The sequence below is a fragment of the Dermacentor silvarum genome, chromosome 1 (genome assembly GCF_013339745.2).
Source record: "Dermacentor silvarum isolate Dsil-2018 chromosome 1, BIME_Dsil_1.4, whole genome shotgun sequence".
Lineage (NCBI taxonomy): Eukaryota > Metazoa > Arthropoda > Arachnida > Ixodida > Ixodidae > Dermacentor > Dermacentor silvarum.
In genome coordinates, this window is record NC_051154.1 from 98,921,525 (window position 1) to 98,940,305 (window position 18,781).

Consider the following 18,781-nt stretch of genomic DNA (forward strand, 5'->3'; position numbering starts at 1 on the left):
GCGGCCGATGCCATCGTCAAGCCACCAAACATGAAAAGTCAAAATGGCCGCTCGGGCTGGCGCGGGGTGGCAGTTCGCAACGTAAGATGCGGGAACGGTCCCACAGTTGCGACGCAACAGCGGGGTTACCAATGCATTGGGTTCTATGGGAGCTGTGCCAGAACCGGCCGAAAACGACGTAACAGCTGGGAAAACGCAGCACCCAGGAACGTAACAGCGGGGTTCTACTGTAACACTATACGATGCTACGATGCCATCGTGACGCTCGCTCTTGGTTTCCGATGCCTTGCGCTTGTGCGAAACGACACGCGCCCACGCATCCAGTACCTGGTGTGACATTCCAAGGATGAGTGCTTCGACAAAAACGGAAAACGGGTACGCGTTACAATTGAGAGCGCTTTAGAATCGAGTAAATACGGTAGGTGTTACTTTTTCGTGCAGAACCTGGATATAACGAAATTCTTTTTATAACGAAGTTTTTGCGAATTTTTAATTTCATTATATCCAGGTTTAACTGTAGCTGGTAATAGCAGTAAGAATGCACCAGACCGACGCGGCGGCTGGTGGCAACTCTGTGCTCACAAAAAGCTGGTGCTGCCTTAAATTCCTTTTTGGGCTCCTTGTCGGCAGGAACGAGGCGGGGCGGAGAGCTGACATCACCCGCGTCGCATCCTTCTTTCCAGGGGGGAAGGCCTGGTGCAGCTTGAAGTCAACCGCGTCTAATTGATTCATCGCAGCAAATGCTGGGTGCTTCTTGAAGTCCCCCCACGTTGAATTCTTGATTCGTCGCGCAGAATTGGGAGCTCCCGTTGCCTCGATGATAGGCACGTAGTATTGCACAACAACAGGCATTTTTGCACTTCACCCCCATCGAAATGCGGTCACCGTGACTGGGATTCTATCCCGCACCCTCGGGCATAGCCATTACGCCACCACGGCGGGTTATTGGAGGTATATGGGGGTACTTAAACGCGTGGGGGCCCTCCTCAGGTAAGAATTTAAGTGGTGGCCTATAAAACTTATTGTCCATGAGCCAACATCTGCACTGTTTGTCTGGTCAATTTGTAGCTTGGCAGTCCTGAGAATTATCTCTCTTGTAGCTCTCGTTCCTGGGCGTAGCCATGACAGGTGGTGAATGTGTGCTGTTGTCCTCTGAAAAAATTTCTTTGTACAAGTAACACCTATCCTCAGCACTGAGAGGGCTAAAGGAAAGCTGAAGCAATTCAGAATGTTACAGATAATGCTTCTTTTGGTTTTGGTAAAGTGAAGATAATGGTACAAAAATAGCTTCAGTTTTTTTGCTCACATTATGCCGGTGGTTCTGTGACAGTTGTCTAGAGTTATTAAAGATGAGGGATTTGAGATAAAATGAGGCCAAATGGGATGCAGCCTCCTTTGATCCAGTACCAATGTCACCATGCACCTCTCCTAGAATGAAATAGAAGCTACAGTACCCTTGAATTGAAAGGAAATGGCATTGTTCCTCAAGCTGACTCGCACAAAAAAATCCCCCCCCCCCCCCCTTTTCTTAACTGTGCCACCTATGCAAACTTAGCTTTATGTTCTAAGTTTCACAATTCATGGTTCCAAACATTATTTTTAATTATTCATAATACTTTCTGGCTAGCAGCCTAGCCTTCCTCAAGCTTTGGAAGCATTGGCAGCAATAGTATTTACAAGACGCTTTCTGGTCTGGTGTCAGAAACCCAGATGGCTCCTTTTGTTTTTTCTGAAATCAAGGCTGTCTGTTTGAATTCTCATAACTCACATGACATAAATTTTCATATCTTCTATCTTTTCCAATCTCCCTGTATTGTCTTATCTTTCTCACCAGTTGCCTTCACAGCCACTGCATTTTCACCTTGGGTCATGGTTTCGGGATGTGTTAATGGGGGATGCATTGTACACAGCAAAAAGAACACTTAAGGTTAAGAGACCTAGATGGGCATGTTGGTTGCTGGCTTGATGGAACATAATTATATAATTAACGGCACATTTGAGGGCGGGACACAAAAAGAATGCATGTTGGACAATCGCCGATCCTCCGTGCATTCCTTCTGTGTCCCGTCCTCAGACGGGCCGTTATAACCATGTTCCATCAAACACTTAAGGAATTATCAAATCACCTGGTGATCATCTGTAGGGTCACGGTTTGTTGTTCATATCCTTTTTTAAGTGTAATGGGTCAAGCTACACATCAAATGAAAAATCGTAATTATCAACCACGTGGGCTCTTCCATCAATCCTTGCTCGCACACCTCCGAAAGCACTCAGTTTTTGTATTTTTACCTGTATAATTTCTTGGGTTGGAAAAAAAAAAATTGTAGACTGCAGCATGGTTGAAGAGGACTGAAGATAATGAGAGAGAGAGAGAGAGACTGTTTTTTCACCCTTGCTGGCAACAACCAGTACTCAAATGACTAGGCTTTTGAAAAATCTCCTATACTACCATTGTATAAGTTAGTCTTGCTTATTTGACAAGCACCATTTGGCTAAAATAAATAATCGCTTAGCTGCTTGTATATGTTCAAGTTCTCCCACTATAAGGGTTTCTACATTGCCACTTGTAGCCAAAAGCACATTGTCTAATTCATCACTGAGGATACAAGAAAAATCAAGGCGATGTTTAATTGTACTGTGTTGTATACTATCTTTGGATATGACAGAGTAGCAGTAGCTGCCTTTATTTTGCTGTTATTTCTTCAGAGCCAATGCATCAATCTTTCACGCTCTTTGGCCATTATTGGGCCCTTGCGCCATAGAACCTCACATCATTATCGTCATCATATATATTTCAGCAGAACAAGTGGTGCCACCCATTTTTTAACTGTGCAAATTATTTTAATCATCAGAAGAGGAGCCTTTTATCAAAGCAGGTATGGTAGCCAGTGATCCCAAGGAATACAACGAACCCTAACAACCTCAGAATCCAGTAAAAGCACTAGAATTACTCTCATCATCTTAATTTTTCTACTGAAGGCTCATTCGAGTTTGTTATAAATCTACATGGGGGGGGGACAGAGCTTTCAGCTCTCGTTGAATGGACCTCTGTGTGCAGGCTGTCAGCGCTGTTCTGGCGCTGTCGGGAAGAGCACCTAGGTCAGCCATGTGAGGAGAGCCTGCTACAGAAAAGCCCCTCGGAGCCTCAGTCATGGGGCCTGGAGCGAGTGCTGGCAGCAAGTGGCGGCACCATACTGCTGACTTGGTGTGCTTGGCCACCACGAGCTTCTGCTGGCCTCGCTGGTGCTTTGGCAAGGGTGGGCCTGATGGCGGCCACTGGTGCCTTGCTGGCACACTGGTTTGTCCAGCTCAAACCACCAGCCACCATCCAGAATGTGCTTGGCTCTCACCAGGTACACTTCACTCTTCAACCATGGCCGTGGGGAAGGACAGTACAGATAGACAAACTCTACATTGTCACCAGCACATGGGGGCATCCTAATAATCTCACATGTCGAGAGGTGATAACACTGATATTATTCCCCACTGATCTATTGTAAATAAAATGGGAAAAAAGCGGTGGAAAGAATGCAAACGACGCAACAACGACGGTGCGTCGAGCAGACGACAGCTACTCAGCCCGTGAGCTCGCCTCAGCCAATGAGCGCTGCCGAAGCAACCGAAGCCAACGTTTATTGGCCGGAGATTCAGATCAAGGCGACGGCAGCGCTGCCTCAATTTTCACGTTTTTTGCTTCACCCTCGGCGCTTGCAGAGGCGTCCGCTGGACCCACTCCCCCATTCTAGTACACTCTAGTAACGACGCACGTGGTTGAAAGGTTTCATTTTCACTCAAGTGTGCGCTGCCTGCGCTTTCACATTTCAGTAGTTTCGTTATCGCGTAGTGCTGCGCTGGTTTTGCTGGCTTGCAAAACTCACACAAACTGCAAGTAGCAGAGAATTCCACGTTCATGTGATGATGCAGGATGCCTGAACGGTCCATGCCACTAGGCCGAAAGCAGCTGTAGCGGCAAATCCAGCACTCTGTCTTGGCTCGGTTTCTCCAAGGCCACGCATTTGCGTTTCGCGCAAAAGATGGTACTGGCGTCTGTCGGGCGCTCTTTTCCTCACCGACGGCAGTAAAGGGCAGGGATGGCATATGCAACGTCATCACTCCCCCACTCGGGGGCGGTCAATTTGAATTGCGCTAAATGTATGCGGACCCTTCAGATGCAATTTTCTCTTGAACTAAGTCTTTTCTTGGCACGAAACAAGCGCTGCGAAGTTTCTGGATTGGTATTTTAACAGTCCACATTTACTTAATATTTGCCTTTAAGCATGGTTGTCCATTCCTGTTATTACGAGATCAATAGGGGCCCTCACCTTCAGATAACACCAGCATGTAGTTGGTTCTGATGCTCGGAGCACTTGTGACATCTGGTAACATCAAAGGAAGAAATTTACCTCTCTGTATTCTCTTGTTCCATGGTCACAATGTTTCCATGTGTATAAGCAACTTTTGTTTGTAGCAAGACACAAATGCATGGAAAGGCGGGGCTGCTCATGACCAATACTTATTATGAATGACACGTGGTGCCATGTCATGTTAGTGTGCAGAATTGTGTGCAGCACATTGTTTCACAATGTACACATGTAGCACAGGCATTTTTACATGCTCATGATGCATGCATATACTATAGATAGGGTACCATGTATTTGGTGTTTGTCATTGGTAAAATTCCACAAATGTTCTTTCGAGTTTGTTTTCTGACAAAAATTATGTTTTTCAGTTAATGTTTTTCTAACTTTCAAATTATTTGAAATTTGGTTTTTAATTTTGTTGCATTGGTGAATCAGATGTCATACAGAAGAATAGTGCCCATACAGAAGCGCACCAGGAATACCAAAACCAGTTTTAACAATGAAAAATAAATAGTATATGAGCCAGGCACAAGCACATTCATTTAAATGCACTGCTGTGTCTTACAACAGGCATTACAGCTTGTTCTAATAAACACATACATATTTAACAAAGTTGGCATCACTGATCCCAGTGTGTTTGTTTTGATTGGCCGGATGTAGCATAGACAATGGCTTCTCGATAATGGCACTCTATAATAGTAGGAGTAAAAGCATGAATGTGCAGCTAGAGAGAACCTGCCAGTGTAGAGCAGTAGACACCCGTGCTCTCCCACTGCCATGGAAAAAAAAGAGGGTGAAAAAATAGAGAAAGACGAAAGGTTAATAAAACGAGACACAATGAAAATAGGACAAGTGAGGGAAAAAAAAGAAAAAGAAAGGAATGGAAAGGGACATAACTATGTATACTAAAAAAAAAAGTACAAGAGGAGCAAGTAATATAAATAAGTAAATAAGCAATCTGTAAATAAACGGATGCACATAATGTGCGTGTAAACAGACAGACAGACAAACAGTTAAATATATACGATATACGTATGAAATTGCAGGGGACAGTGTAGCGTTGCCAGTCTTTTGTTTGTGCTACATTCGAGGCGGGCACTGGTTCTTGTGAGTCCTAACTGCTGCTGGAGGGCACTGGTCACACACAAGCAATGCGTAAGCTGTGTACAATGGCTAAGAATATCAATGTTTTTGTAACTTTGACCCCCATCTATAAATAATTCTGCACCTAAAGAATGAAAAAATAAAGGAGCAGTTGGCTCCTTTTATGCTTTTCTTGGGCTCATTGTCTGTTGGCTTCGCATCATCGTCATCATTATCATCAGCCTATATTTTATGTCCACTGCAGGACGAAGGCCTCTCCTTGCGATCTCCACTTACCCCTGTCTTGCGCTAGCCTATTCCAACTTGCGCCTGCAAATTTCCTAACTTCATCATCCCATCTGGTTTTCTGCCGACCTCGACTGCGCTTCCCTTCTCTTGGTATCCATTCTGTAACCCTAATGGTCCACCGGTTATCCATCCTACGCATTACATGGCCTGCCCAGCTCCATTTCTTGCGCTTAATGTCAACTAGAATATCGGCTATCCCCATTTGTTCTCTGATCCATATCGCTCTCTTCCTGTCTCTTAACGTTACGCCTAACATTTTTCGTTCCATCGCTCTTTGTGCACAAAAAGCACAAAGAGCGATGGCTTCGCATAGTTGTTACTAAAAATCGAGCCCTTTGGTTCCTCCAATTCTCCTAACTGAGTCCTATAAAGTTGGCATCTATAGGTAGTGCCTGTAGCTGGGGGCTACATCACGAAATTACCGTACTGTATGCTTCAGAATCACCTTAAAACATTTATGGCATTACATTACATGTATCATGAATGGCATAACATGTATCAAATAATGCAAATAAGCATTTTTATTTTACCAAATGAACTTGGTGTAGCCTTTCTATGTACTTAGATTGTGTTGGTGTAAAAAAATATTTCTTATTCAATTCAATATTCACAGGTAGTTTTTTTTTACAAATATGTACTTTCGTGTACGATTTGATAGAAAAGTTTTTGTTTTAAAATATATTAATGACTGTCACAAGCTCTTTTGTCTCCTTTCTCAGGAGCTTCTTCCAAACACAGCAATGGTGATGAGCATAGCTTTGGCGCTGCTCGGCTGGGCTGTGCCCCACTCACTCACGGGGAATGTGAGTCTGCTGCCTGCATCTGCCTTGCTGTTCCTTTTGACTGTGGCTGGTGAAAGCTATGCAGTACCACTTTGCCTGATGGTTGCTGCTCTGTGGGGACTTTCACACCTGTGGTCCTCGCTGCCTCCAACAGGTAAATGTACCTTACAGATGCATTTGAGTACAATGAGTAGACAAAAAGTGCGTGAAACGGTGTGTTGGTACCGATTCATGGCAAAAAACAGCGCAATAATAACGAGACAAGAAAGACAAGACAGGACAAGCAGTCATCTGAAATATTCAAACTTGCCATCAGTGTATTTCCCAGAGTAATCCGGGACCTTCAGTCACCATACTACAGTGGAATCTCGATGATACGAATCTCACGGGGTCACGAAAAATATTCGTATTAGCCGAAATTCGTATCATCGAAACACAATTAAAACTAGCTAAATTGAGGGGGGACGCGGGGATCAGATCGCGAAAATCGCGAGAAAAATCTATTTTTGAAAACCAGGCGTTTGGCTATCTGCAACGCCTAATCTACGTGGCATCAAAATGGTTTGGCTGAAAACGCACTGAAAGTGCCCGAAAAAGTTTAATTCGTCAGTGCGCAGGGCGAGAAAACAGCTTTAAATTGCGCAAAATCACTGCAGTTCACGGAGCCATATCTCGTATTTCCCGCCACCGAGCGCCGCCATCTTGGTATCGTTCGAAAGCTCAAAGTTTCGCCGTTCCGCTTCTTAATTTGTCCATCGTCGCCAACTTGTAACAAACGCACAAACACCAAAGAAGCGCGGGTCTGCTATAGGTAATCTCACGGGCCCTCTGATAAAAGCGGGCCTCCGATTGGCTGCCGTGCTGAAAGGCGTATCTCCATTGGTTGCTGCTGTGGCAGGGGCAAGATGGCAACTGCAGTTGTCTGCTTCGTAAACCACACCGGCGTCTTCACTTGACACACAGAATTCGGATTACTGAGAACTCCCAGGTTAGTGATGGATCGTCGCACGTTGGCGAATAAACTTTGGACGAAGCACGCCTTCGGAATACGGAAGCGCTCCTACGGCAAGAAAAATACGGCGATTAGCGGGAGAAGCGGAGGAGCACCCGACTGAACGAGCGCAACCTTGCACCGTGGATTACGTGTCGCGCTATCTTGCACCGTGTGACTCCAGCAGCAAAACCCACAATCGCCCTGTGCCATCGGCACCGATAACGCAGCCGACGGAAAACGCGCCAACGGAGGCTCTCGCGCCTCGGCGTACGGCCGCGCGAATCAGCTGAATCAGCTGAGATCGTATCTCGGTAGACATAGCTCGCTGCGACTAGGCAAAATGGCGCAAAAAAGAACGCGGCCCGAAGCACGGCAGCCACTCCGCCCGATGGCACGCGGAAAAGGAGGAAAAGCACAAAAGCAACAAAAGCTCCACCGCTTCGAACTCTTCGCGCCCATTCGCGGCCTTCGCGCTGTCTGGCGTCGCGTCCGCGCCTCCGCACCAAAAGAGAAAGGGAGAAAGCGCGTGACTGCGCGCTGTTCTCTTTTGCGGCCGTCGGTGGGGCGGCATTTATTCATATCAACCGACGCGGGTCGAAAATCGATTCGTAACAACCTTTTCTAGCACGTTGCAAAGTAATGGGGCTCGGCTGGGACTGCAGAAAAATTCGTATCACCCGGAAATTCGTATTAGCCGTAATCGTATCATCGAGGTTCCACTGTATTATGTTACCTAGGATACCTTGTCACAGTGCATGATGATGCATTTAATTCTCTCTTTGGCATTGGCCTAGTGTATATAAATAACACTGTTGTGGCATTTTGCTGCATCGAGTCAAACTCCTTCTGCACTTAGACACGCCTATTAAATATTTTCTTGAGAATCCTTGCAGATGTCGTGCTCATCAGCGTTGATCATTCTGCCGCTCATGGTGCAAGTAATATTGCTTGTACAAGACCACAGAGTGTAGCTTCATTGTTGATGTTCACAATATCTTTAAAAAAGGTGCTGCAGAAAATTACTCAGGAAACGGCACCCTTGCAGAATCTAGATTATCTATGCTTATGACTGCCATTCCTCCTTTTGCCTTTTTATTCTTAGTTTTCCTTTATTCAGTCACTTGATGGATTCTGCACATTTGACCTTTGACCTGTCCTGCTTCCCACCTGCTAAAATAAAATTTAAAAAATTTTAACTTGGTGTTCTGTGCAGGCAGACAGTCTTCACCCATGAAGACGAAATGGAATGCAGGGTTTTGCTGAGCACTTTTTCTTGCCACTACTGCACTTACCTTAACTAGAAACACTGCACTCATATCTGCTCAAATCAAGAGGATAGCACAGGTGTGTGTATAGATAAGCTAAGCTCGAATTACCTCCCACATACTCGTTCTTAGGATTAAAAGTAATGGAAGGCATCGCACATAGAAATATGTAGGCCTCCAGCTGTTACAGTCTGATGGAATTCAATTAGCAGAAAAATTTAATCAAAGTCCACTGTAGTTATGTAGTCATACCTTTGACAGTTAAGAAAATGTAGTAGGTGGCATCCAAGAGAGGAAAAACAGAGCCTTGGATGTATTCTGCACTTAGCTTCTACTGGAAAATGTACTCTTGGGCCCTCCCTTTCTTCCCTGAGCACTAAAAAATAAAGTAGGTTGGTTTCTCTGAGGTGTCTTGCCTTGTCATCATTTGCTAAACCATAGATACACCCACTGTAATGCTTATTATCTCCCCTCACACAGAACAAAAGAGTGAAAGGAATTTCTAATGGTTCCTGCTTTTCCATGGCACAAACAGGCTGTATTGTATTAAATGTTGAAGGATGAAGCTGCTACATGAGGGAAACCTTGTCATCCTTAATAGTGGGGTGCGTGAAATATGGTGTTCAGTAATTTAAGCCTTATTCAGATGTGCAGCAGAAAGAAATCTATGAACACATAGATAAACTGGCGTGCGGGGAACATGCCTGGGTTTCTCTCTCCTTGCAACCAGAAGTTGCCACTTATCTTCCATCTGGTTCTTGTGGCAGTCCTTGTGACATTTCTCACTTTGCATGCGGTCCTAGAAATGTGTTTACTGATGGTGGAGCATGACAACTTTCCGCTTTTTCTTTAGTGTTCTTGGAGAAAGACAAGCTTTGTGTTAGATTTTTTATGAGTAATTTTATAGGCATGCTAAAGGCAAACACTGTATAGTGTGTCCCAGCTAATGTTAGGCAATATGTTAAGAGAAAAAAAAATATTTAAAAAACAGGGTACAAGATATGATTTTTTGGCCTACAGTGTTTGGTCGTCAGAGGTCTGACAACCGAACACCGTAGGTCTTATAATCGTGTCTTGCTCCGTGACTTTTTACATTTTCCCCTTTGAACAGCTTGGCTACCATTAGATGGGGCACATAGTATAGTTCTCGGTGTTTGAGGGAGAACTTCAAGTAAATATTAAATGCAGTACAGCATATATTGAGAGATGATTTTTTTTTTCTTTTTTTTTTCACCAACACATCATTTTTGGCAGAAGACATAAAAATTTATGCATTAATCATTCATTTATAATTCACTAAAAACTTTAGATTAACAACTTTGGGGCACATGTACTAATTGCAAAATTGTAACCAACTATTATGCAATGCAGAACCATTTTCTGGAGATCCTGTAACTTGTACCAGTTTCAGTACTGCAGACTAATGCTGTATGAAAAAATGTTGACTGGAACAGCACTGCATATTTTTAGTGCACATATTTATGAACTGCGTGGTGCTAGTTAGTCTCAGGATTTCTAGAAAATTGGTGCACTTTGTGTACTAGCTGGCTTTTATTTTACAATTACGATATATTCCCTGAAGTTAATTCAAATGATAGTGTAAAGTTAGTTTATTATTACAATTTAGATTAGTTTATGATGTCTGTCACTGGAAACGATGTTTGATAAATATTTGTCTGCAGGCTCATAATTATGGTGAGGACACTGCCCAGGAGATACAAGAACCAACTTTGTTAATGCATGTTGCGGCTGATAATTCCCTGAATTATTTGGTGCATTTTTTTTTTTTCATCAACATGAGGGCACTTAAGAGATTAAGCAAGGTAAGCCAAATGTCAGCTTTTGTGACTGTGCAAGGATTTGCACAGTGCCTGCAAGCAACAATTAGGTGCTCAGTAGTTTAACTTAGAGTGCATAAAGCAACACTTTGTATCATACAAATCCAATAAATGCCTCTTTTTATGTCTGCCTTTTGGTGTTAGTGCTATTTCATTTATTATTTTGTGTTGTAGTTATTTGGTTGCACAGAAATAGTAGATTTTGACTATTCCAGATAACTTTTGTTAAGACAACCTTTGGGTAAGATTAACAGATTCACAGTTCCATATAGTGCAACTTCTCTATGGGAATCTACTGTATATTCAGGTTTTCTGACATTTCCCAATAACTTTTTTGACTACTCATTTCAGTAAAATTACATATTATTCTTTTGGTTGATGCTTTTTTGTATACTTCATTGAAATTTCACTAATATTTTTAAAAACATTTAGTTGTTGAATAATTCTTGGCTTCAATGGAATTGAAGCCAAGTGATTACCACCAGTGATTAAACTAGTTTAATGTATAACAGTACATGTTATGAAATATATTTTAGAAGTAAAACCAAATTTAAACATCAGTGAAAATGAGCGCATTTCTTGTAATAAGAAAAAAGTTAATCTCTGCTGCACTGCATTTAATGCTCACTTAAGGTCATTCTTGAAACACATGCTATAAAACTAGTTTAGTAGATTAGATTTCTGTGACTCTCGTGTTTGTTTTCTTGGAAATGATTATAATTAGTGGAAGGGGGGAAATTCCGGTTGAAGGCTGAACCATTTTTTGTTGATTGCACACAAACTGCAGCAGAAATGGTGTTATTGATCGACGTGCTAGGTTTCATGTTTGTACGTTTTGTTCCTGCTTCAACAGGAATATCTTGTAAATCTAGTGACTGTAGGAAGCAGAATTATGACTTTGACCAATTTTTTTTTACAAAAATTGTTGAAAGGTCGAGTATCAAGTTTACAGCTCTATAACTCAGCAATAAAAACTATATAACAATTCTGTAAACTGCACCGAAAAATAAACCTTAAGTGTACAAAATTTATGTATTATACACTGCTATAATATATATCCCTAAATTATGAGTAGGACTTTTGCGCGACCCTCGTAAACAATAGACAGTTTTAGTTACACGTACGTAGAGGCTTTGCGTACGTAGAGCTTCTACGTGCAAGCAGTGCGCATGCGCAGAACGTAGCGGCCGCGCGCTGGTCTCACGGACGTACGTGAGATTCGATTTTTTACGTGCGTTTCTTGCGCACGTAGACAGCTTCGCGCGGAGGTTTCGCGAGATCACGAACAAGCGATAGCGTGCTGAGCGCGTGCAGATGGCTTGCATGGAAACACGGCGACAGGATGACTGGTCATCTATTTCATTCCATGTCAACGATGACAGAAGTAACGCTTGCACAACACACTTCCGGGCATTGCGGAGACGATGACCGGCACGCGTCAATGCACATCACTGGCTTCGCTGAAATACTCATCTTGAATTGAATTGTTCATATTTCCCGATAGATGTAGCTACGTGGTGCGTCGCGTACGTGTAGCTAAAAGCGTCTCAGATGGCGTGCACGTAAGGTACGTAGACTGTTCACGTTTGCGTACGTGAAGTCTCCACGTACGTGTAACTAAAACTGTCTATTATAACAATTTTACATAAGCTGTAAATTAATATATCAAATTGATCTGCTTGAGATGTTCTAACATACATAACTTATGAAACTGTGATATATGTCTGTTTTTGGTGCAGGGTTGTGGACTTGTAAACTTTGGTGCTCCAACTTTTCTTAAACTTGCCAGTTTTTGGGAATTTTTGTAGGAAATTCCAGGCCTTAAATCAAAATCGGTCCAGCATTTGTCTCATAAAAACATGTCTACATTTTACATATATTTGAATAGGAAAATTGGAGTATGCCTCGAGCTAAAGCTTCCACTTAAAGGGATACGGACACAAAATCTGAAAATTTTACGAAAATGCTTAAAATGAATCCTCAGTCCTCAGTGTGTGATTACACCGAAAAGAAGTAGTCACTTAGCTCATTTTTGAGCTGATGGCTTTATTTTTGGCGTTTTTGTGAGCGCGCACCTCGCCGCCCAACCCGCGGGAGTTGGAAGGCGTGACATCACGACACCCTCGTCGGATAGCCAGCCGGCCGGCCGCGGTCATTCGAAGAGCGCCGACACCGCCATCGCGAGCATGGATTCGAGTTCCGGTGCGTCTACCAGCGATGAGTACACGTCTGAAGACGAGGACCATTCCAACTTGGCAAGAAATATTACCGCTTACGGTTATGAGCCTTCCGCGTCAAGCGACGAAGAAGAGCAGGCGGCCGTGGAAGTGCCGGTCAGGTTTTCGCGAACCGTAGTGCGAAGATTTCGCTCTGCACCAGACACTTATGCAAGAATTATTGGTGATTTCCTGGTGTAAATTTTCGGCAGTGGCGTAATCGTGTTGCTGCCGAAGGTTTACACCAGCAGCGAAGTAGAATACACTTGGTTACTGCAATATTAGCTGTTTTTGTCTGTTTGAGCTCTGCACCACCAGGTGACAGCACCATACAGGCTGCTCATGTTTACGGTTCCGCCCGAATGCCCCAACGCCCGCGTTTACCCGATTACCGGACAAGCTAAAGCTCTCTATAGGCAGGTATTCAAAGTTTACGCACCTTCTCGTCTCTGGGAAACATGTGCGACGGCGTGTCACGACCGACGATGCTGTTGTAACAGCAATGTCTGGGCATTTCCTTCTGCCACGACGACCACGGGAAGCCTCATGTAACGCACTACCTGCGTGGAACGCCGACGGGGATAGTGTTTCAGATGGACCACGTGCGAAAATCGCCGAAAGGGGTTAAACAAACGCTGCAAGGGACCGACACCCCTGGAAACACTGCGACAGCTGTGGCCGACCTTGGCCGCGGGTGGGTGTTATGACGTCAAATTTCAGCTTATGCCGGCGGCCGCTTGGAGGCAAGGTGCAACAAAAAAAATAGCAAAAAAAAGATGTTTCTCGTTCTTTTTTTCAAAGCAGCTTGTTGTATTCGTCATTTTCAACAGTTCAACTTTTGTTCCGACGCAAAAAGCCACCCGCCAACTTTTGTGTCCGTACCCCTTTAACTTTTTTGTCTGGAAGCCAGTTTATATGTGGCATGCAAGCACCAAACATTCACTTCTCTCTCTCTCTCTTTTTTTTTTTTTTGTAGATGTGTGGGGACCATTGCTGTGCTGGTTGCTGGTGGGCCAGCTGGGCTTCTTTGGCACAGGCCATCAGACGAGCTTCTCAACAATCCATTGGAAAGCGGCATTTGTGGGTGCATCCATCGATCAGCCACCCATGACCCTGGGTGCAGTAAAAGTGCTGCTGAACACCTTTGCTGGCCCATTAGTGGCAGGTGCCAGCCTGCCCGCCATGCAAAGCGCACTTCGGGCACAAAGCATGTCTTCTACCACGAAGAAAGTTATGCCATTTGTTGCTTACTGTACACTGCTTCTGCTGCAGGTAAGATGCACCTTCTTCATGTAGTATACTGTCATGTAAACCACCTGAAAGCCAACATAGATCTAATTTGAACTTGCTTGTGCGTACTCAGTAAACAAACAGTGCCTGAATTGAGATGTTAGACAGATGACAAAGAGGGAACAAAAAGATATCCTTGTGTTTGTTATTTGTTTAACATTCTGTTGTAAGCAAACTTTCTTTCATTTGCCTAAAAAGGGTGTTGACGTTTTTAGGGGCTTCTTGGCACAACAGTGTACATGTTGTGGTCACAAAATCATGTTGCTGGAAATATCATTCTGCACGAACCAGGATGGTGTTTTGTCTACCCATCTGTACAAATCTTCAGAGCATGAAAGGGCATGGAAACCGGTGTACACCTTTTAAGGTACCATGAACAGTCTCGCACCTCATGTGGTGGGCAGGCAAGTGTCCAGAAGAGTGGCTGGCATTTCTGTTACCCAGTCTTGGGCAGAGAAATGGTGTGCACTCTCACACACTCGTTTCCCTAAGCTCTAGTACCTGCACCCTCCTAGCCTCTGCAGGTCTTTATGGAGATGCATGAGTATGAGAAGCCCTACATCACAGCAGCAGTTTTTGGGGGGTTCTGTGTCTGCTTTTGCTAAGTGGTTGCATGCGCCGGCTTGCATAGGGTTCCTTAAATCAGTCGGAGTACTTGCACATATGTTAGCTGCCTAGTGATGCTGGTGGGTAATAAATCACAGTTTCTCACTACTGTCTCAGAGAAAGTGTAGTTGAAAAACTCACAACATCAAAGCCTGTACAGGATTCTCTTAACTCTTTCGTTACCGCTGAAGATATGCAAGATATACTGTGAAAACATGAAATTGTAGCCTGATCACTGGTGTTTTGAATGGAGGTATAGCAGTAATAATTGCTCAGAAAATTTTTGAGAATTCTTATGTGAAATTTCAAAGAAGCACCTGATGGAGCATGAATGAAAGTAATAATTAGCTATTTTTAGTATATGTACTGAGGGTAAAAAAAAATCTGAAATATACAAAATATGCACCAGATTCCTAGTTCCTAACTTAAATCAGATCACAGAAAAAAAATTATGAAGATCTGTTGGCGTCAATACTTGCCATAGCTCATGCTGTGCGGGAAAGCGCTAGCTTCGCAAATGTGAAAACGTGTAAGTTCCTATTCTACAGGGAGCATTTGATTTTACTCATTGCAGCAGGAACGTGGTTAATTTCTTACTGCATTCTTTAAGCTCGTGAAGCAATGGTTGTCAGGTCAGGGAGCATGCAGAAGCCTCCTCATGTACTTGATTATTGCATTCAATCAGCTTTTCTGTGCAAGCAAGATGGTCTATAGTCGGGTACAACTTTAGAAGACAGGAGGAGGCCCCGCCCAGTTGACCGAAGCGCAGCAGCCAATTCCTCCGCGACTTAAGAAATAGTCCCGCTCAAAAAATTGTGACTGCTTCTAAAACGCGTATTTGTTGGCATAAATAAGCTTTGTGTATCTTGACGAGTGGTTTGGTAAAACTATCATGATGGAAATGCTACCGCACATGCCGGATCGCGCGAGAAAAATAACTCCGTGCCTTCTACAACGCTGTGCGTCGTCTGCTACGGAGCAAGATCGACGGCACCGGGCGTAGTAGTCGCTGGCTTAATAGCATAAGATTCATATATACTTTTTGTGTGTTTGCACAACCTTATTTTCTTAATGTGTTGGGTTTATTTTTAATTAATATTTTTTTCTTTTTTTTTTGCGGTTGCGAACCTGCGATCTCGTGAGTTCGCGCACGATCGCGCGTGGCATTCCGTGCCAGTTTTCAGCCATGGAGCCCAGCGAGGTGACATCGGAACGCGATCCTTTGTTGCTGAACGAGCCTTGTGTCGCCTCGATGACCACACCACCAAGGAGCCTCGGCAAGAACAAGAGCGGCCACATCCTGAACAGCGATTCACGCAACATCATCTTCCACTGCTACACGTTTTGGCGTAACAGGCAGCCTGAACGCAGCGTGGAGGACACGAGCAAGTTTGTCGCCGACATGCTCGGTGTCAGCTAAAGGACTGTGTTCAGGGTGAGGGAGGAGTTAAAGCTTCGCATTTTTCGGGTGGCAAACTGACCACTCCCTCGCGAAAGCGCCCACGCAATGCGGAGAAGAGAAGACGCAGCGCAAAGTTTGACAGCTTCACGTTGTGCGCGCTGAGGTCATGTGTGCACAATTTCTTTCGCCGCAACGAGATACCGACGGTCGAGAAGATAACTACCGAGTTTCCCCATCACTAAGGCGGTGTACTGTGCGTCGCCTGCTTGCCGAGATCGGCTTCAAGCACGAAAAGAGAAGCCGCAACTCGCTGCTTATCGACCGGGATGACATCACCAATTGGCGGAATCGCTACCTCCGTGACGTGGAGCGCTACCGGGCGGAAGGCTGAAAGATCTTCTACCTGGACTAGACATGGGTTGACGGCGGGACACACTCGGTCGATCGTGTGGACAGACACCGTGGTGCAGAAGCGCGGACGCCTGTTCGCTCGAGCAAATGGCCTGACGACGGGTCTAAAACAACCTTCTGGGAAAGGTCAGCGCCTGATCGTGACGCACATCGGCAGCGAGGATGGTTTCGTCGACGGCTGCTTGGATGTATTCAGAGGCCAAAAGACAGGCGACTACCACGAAGAAATGGATGGCAATCGCTTTGAGGGCTGGTTCAATGACGTTCTGCAGAAGTTGCCAGCTGGTAGCGTCATTGTTTTAGGCAATGCACCTTACCATAGCCGGCGAGAAGAGAAATTGCCGACGACGGCCTGGAAGAAGGAAAAAATACAGGAGTGGCTCACAAGCAAGAACATCACCTACGGTGAAAGGATGATAAAGAAGCAGCTGCTTGAGCTGGTGGCATCTGTAAAGTCACGCTTTCTGAGCTACATCGTAGACAACACAGCTATGAGGGCCGGTTGCATTGTACTCAGGCTCCCGCCGTACCACTGCGAATATAATCCCATTGAGCTTGTGTGGGCCAAGGTCAAAAATGGCATCGCTGCGGACAACAGAGACTTCAAGCTGTCCACGGTTGACGTCATCTTGAGGGAGAAAATCAAGCAGGTAATGGCGGAAGACTGGAGGAAGAGCATTCAGCATGTGATGGACTTGGAGGCAAAGTTCAGACTTTACACGTCTGGGAGTGAGCACATTCAACCCATCATCATCCAGCTGGGTGAAGATGACACTGAAGAAAGCGACTCCGACTGCGAGCTGTCTGGCATTGAGCCACTCGACGAAGCATAAAGGCTTCTTATTAACAAAAGAACAGCCCTTATTAGGGCTATCAAAATTTTGCCGGTGGGTTCGCAACAGCCAACCATCCATTCCGTGACCTCTCAAATAAATAAGCAGTTCCATTTATGGCATATTCCTTATAATAGAAGCTCAATTCTGATAAGCAACGTCCTGCACACATTGTGCTCGATTTAAGAAGTGGCATAGAAACACATTTAAATGCTGGCATATCTGAATTGAAACACTATTGTTAACCCTGGTTATCGTTGGCGGGCTCAAAATGCTCATTCGGGCAGCCACCGTCGAGTTTGACACGCCCCATAATGAAATAGCAGTAGTCAGAGCACGCTTTATGGTTCTGTTAGCCAGTCTGCACTGGAAATCAGTCATGTCATAGTGAGTGGTGGTGAAATAGCAGCAGACAACACGAAACTGACAGCCACTGTCAGCAGCTTGAATGCCAAAGCACATTCATGGGGTTGCATTGTTTATTTTTTTATCTGGCTCACACAAGTAATGCGAATAAGAGAATAAATATAAGACATCATTAGCTTAGTGAGGCCCAAAATGCTCATTCAGGCAGCCACCCTCGAGTTTGACGCGCCCCATAGTGAAATAGCAGAAGTCAGAGCACGCTTTATGGTTCTGTTAGCAGTCTGCACTGGTAATCAGTCATGTCATAGTGAGTGGTGGTGAAATAGCAGCAGACAACACGAAACTGACAGCCACTGTCAGCAGCTTGAATGCCAAAGCACATTCATGTGGCTGCAATGTTTATTTTGTTATCTGGCTCACACAAGTAATGCGAATAAGAGAACAAATATAAGACATCATTAGCTTAGTGAGGCCCAAAATGCTCATTCAGGCAGCCACCGTCGAGTTTGACGCGCCCCATAGTGAAATAGCAAGAGTCGGAGCACGCTTTATGGCTCCGTTAGCAGTCTGCACTGAAAATTGAAGTGTTGTCATAGCCAATTTTCAATTTATTAATCTGACTCGAGCAAGTAATGCGTATGCAAGCACAATTATTGTGATTAATTTTGCTAGCATTTTTTTGTCATATTTACGTACCGGAAAAATGCTCAGTAATGTTGAACGTGTTTTAGTGAGTCACTTTGTTCATTACAAGCCGTAGGCAAAGTGACGGACAGATTCAGACAGTGGTATTGGGGAAGTAATAAATGGTGAAAGTTGCAAAAGCTCTCACAGCATTGCTTTGCTGGACTCCATCCACTAGAAAACTGCATTTGTAATGATGAAAGCGTCAAGAGAGGAAATGATACCCCACTGCACAATGTTATATATGTGTACCACCACATGTGACGGGCAGCAAAACCATCTGTTTATTAAGACTGAATGCAACAACATATCAAGGTGCTGTTTCACAATATGACACCTTT

General features: G+C 44.4%; 1 protein-coding gene across 1 annotated transcript in view; it reads left to right on the forward strand.

Moving 5' to 3' along the window:
- The window catches only part of LOC119433365 (GPI ethanolamine phosphate transferase 3-like), a 62,883-nt gene that overhangs the window by 29,869 nt on the left and 14,233 nt on the right, over positions 1–18,781 (forward strand). Inside the window, exons 8-10 of the mRNA XM_037700538.2 lie at positions 3,059–3,353; positions 6,473–6,689; positions 13,825–14,120. Coding sequence (XP_037556466.1) covers positions 3,059–3,353; positions 6,473–6,689; positions 13,825–14,120 — 808 coding nt within the window. The remainder of the gene's footprint in view (positions 1–3,058; positions 3,354–6,472; positions 6,690–13,824; positions 14,121–18,781) is intronic.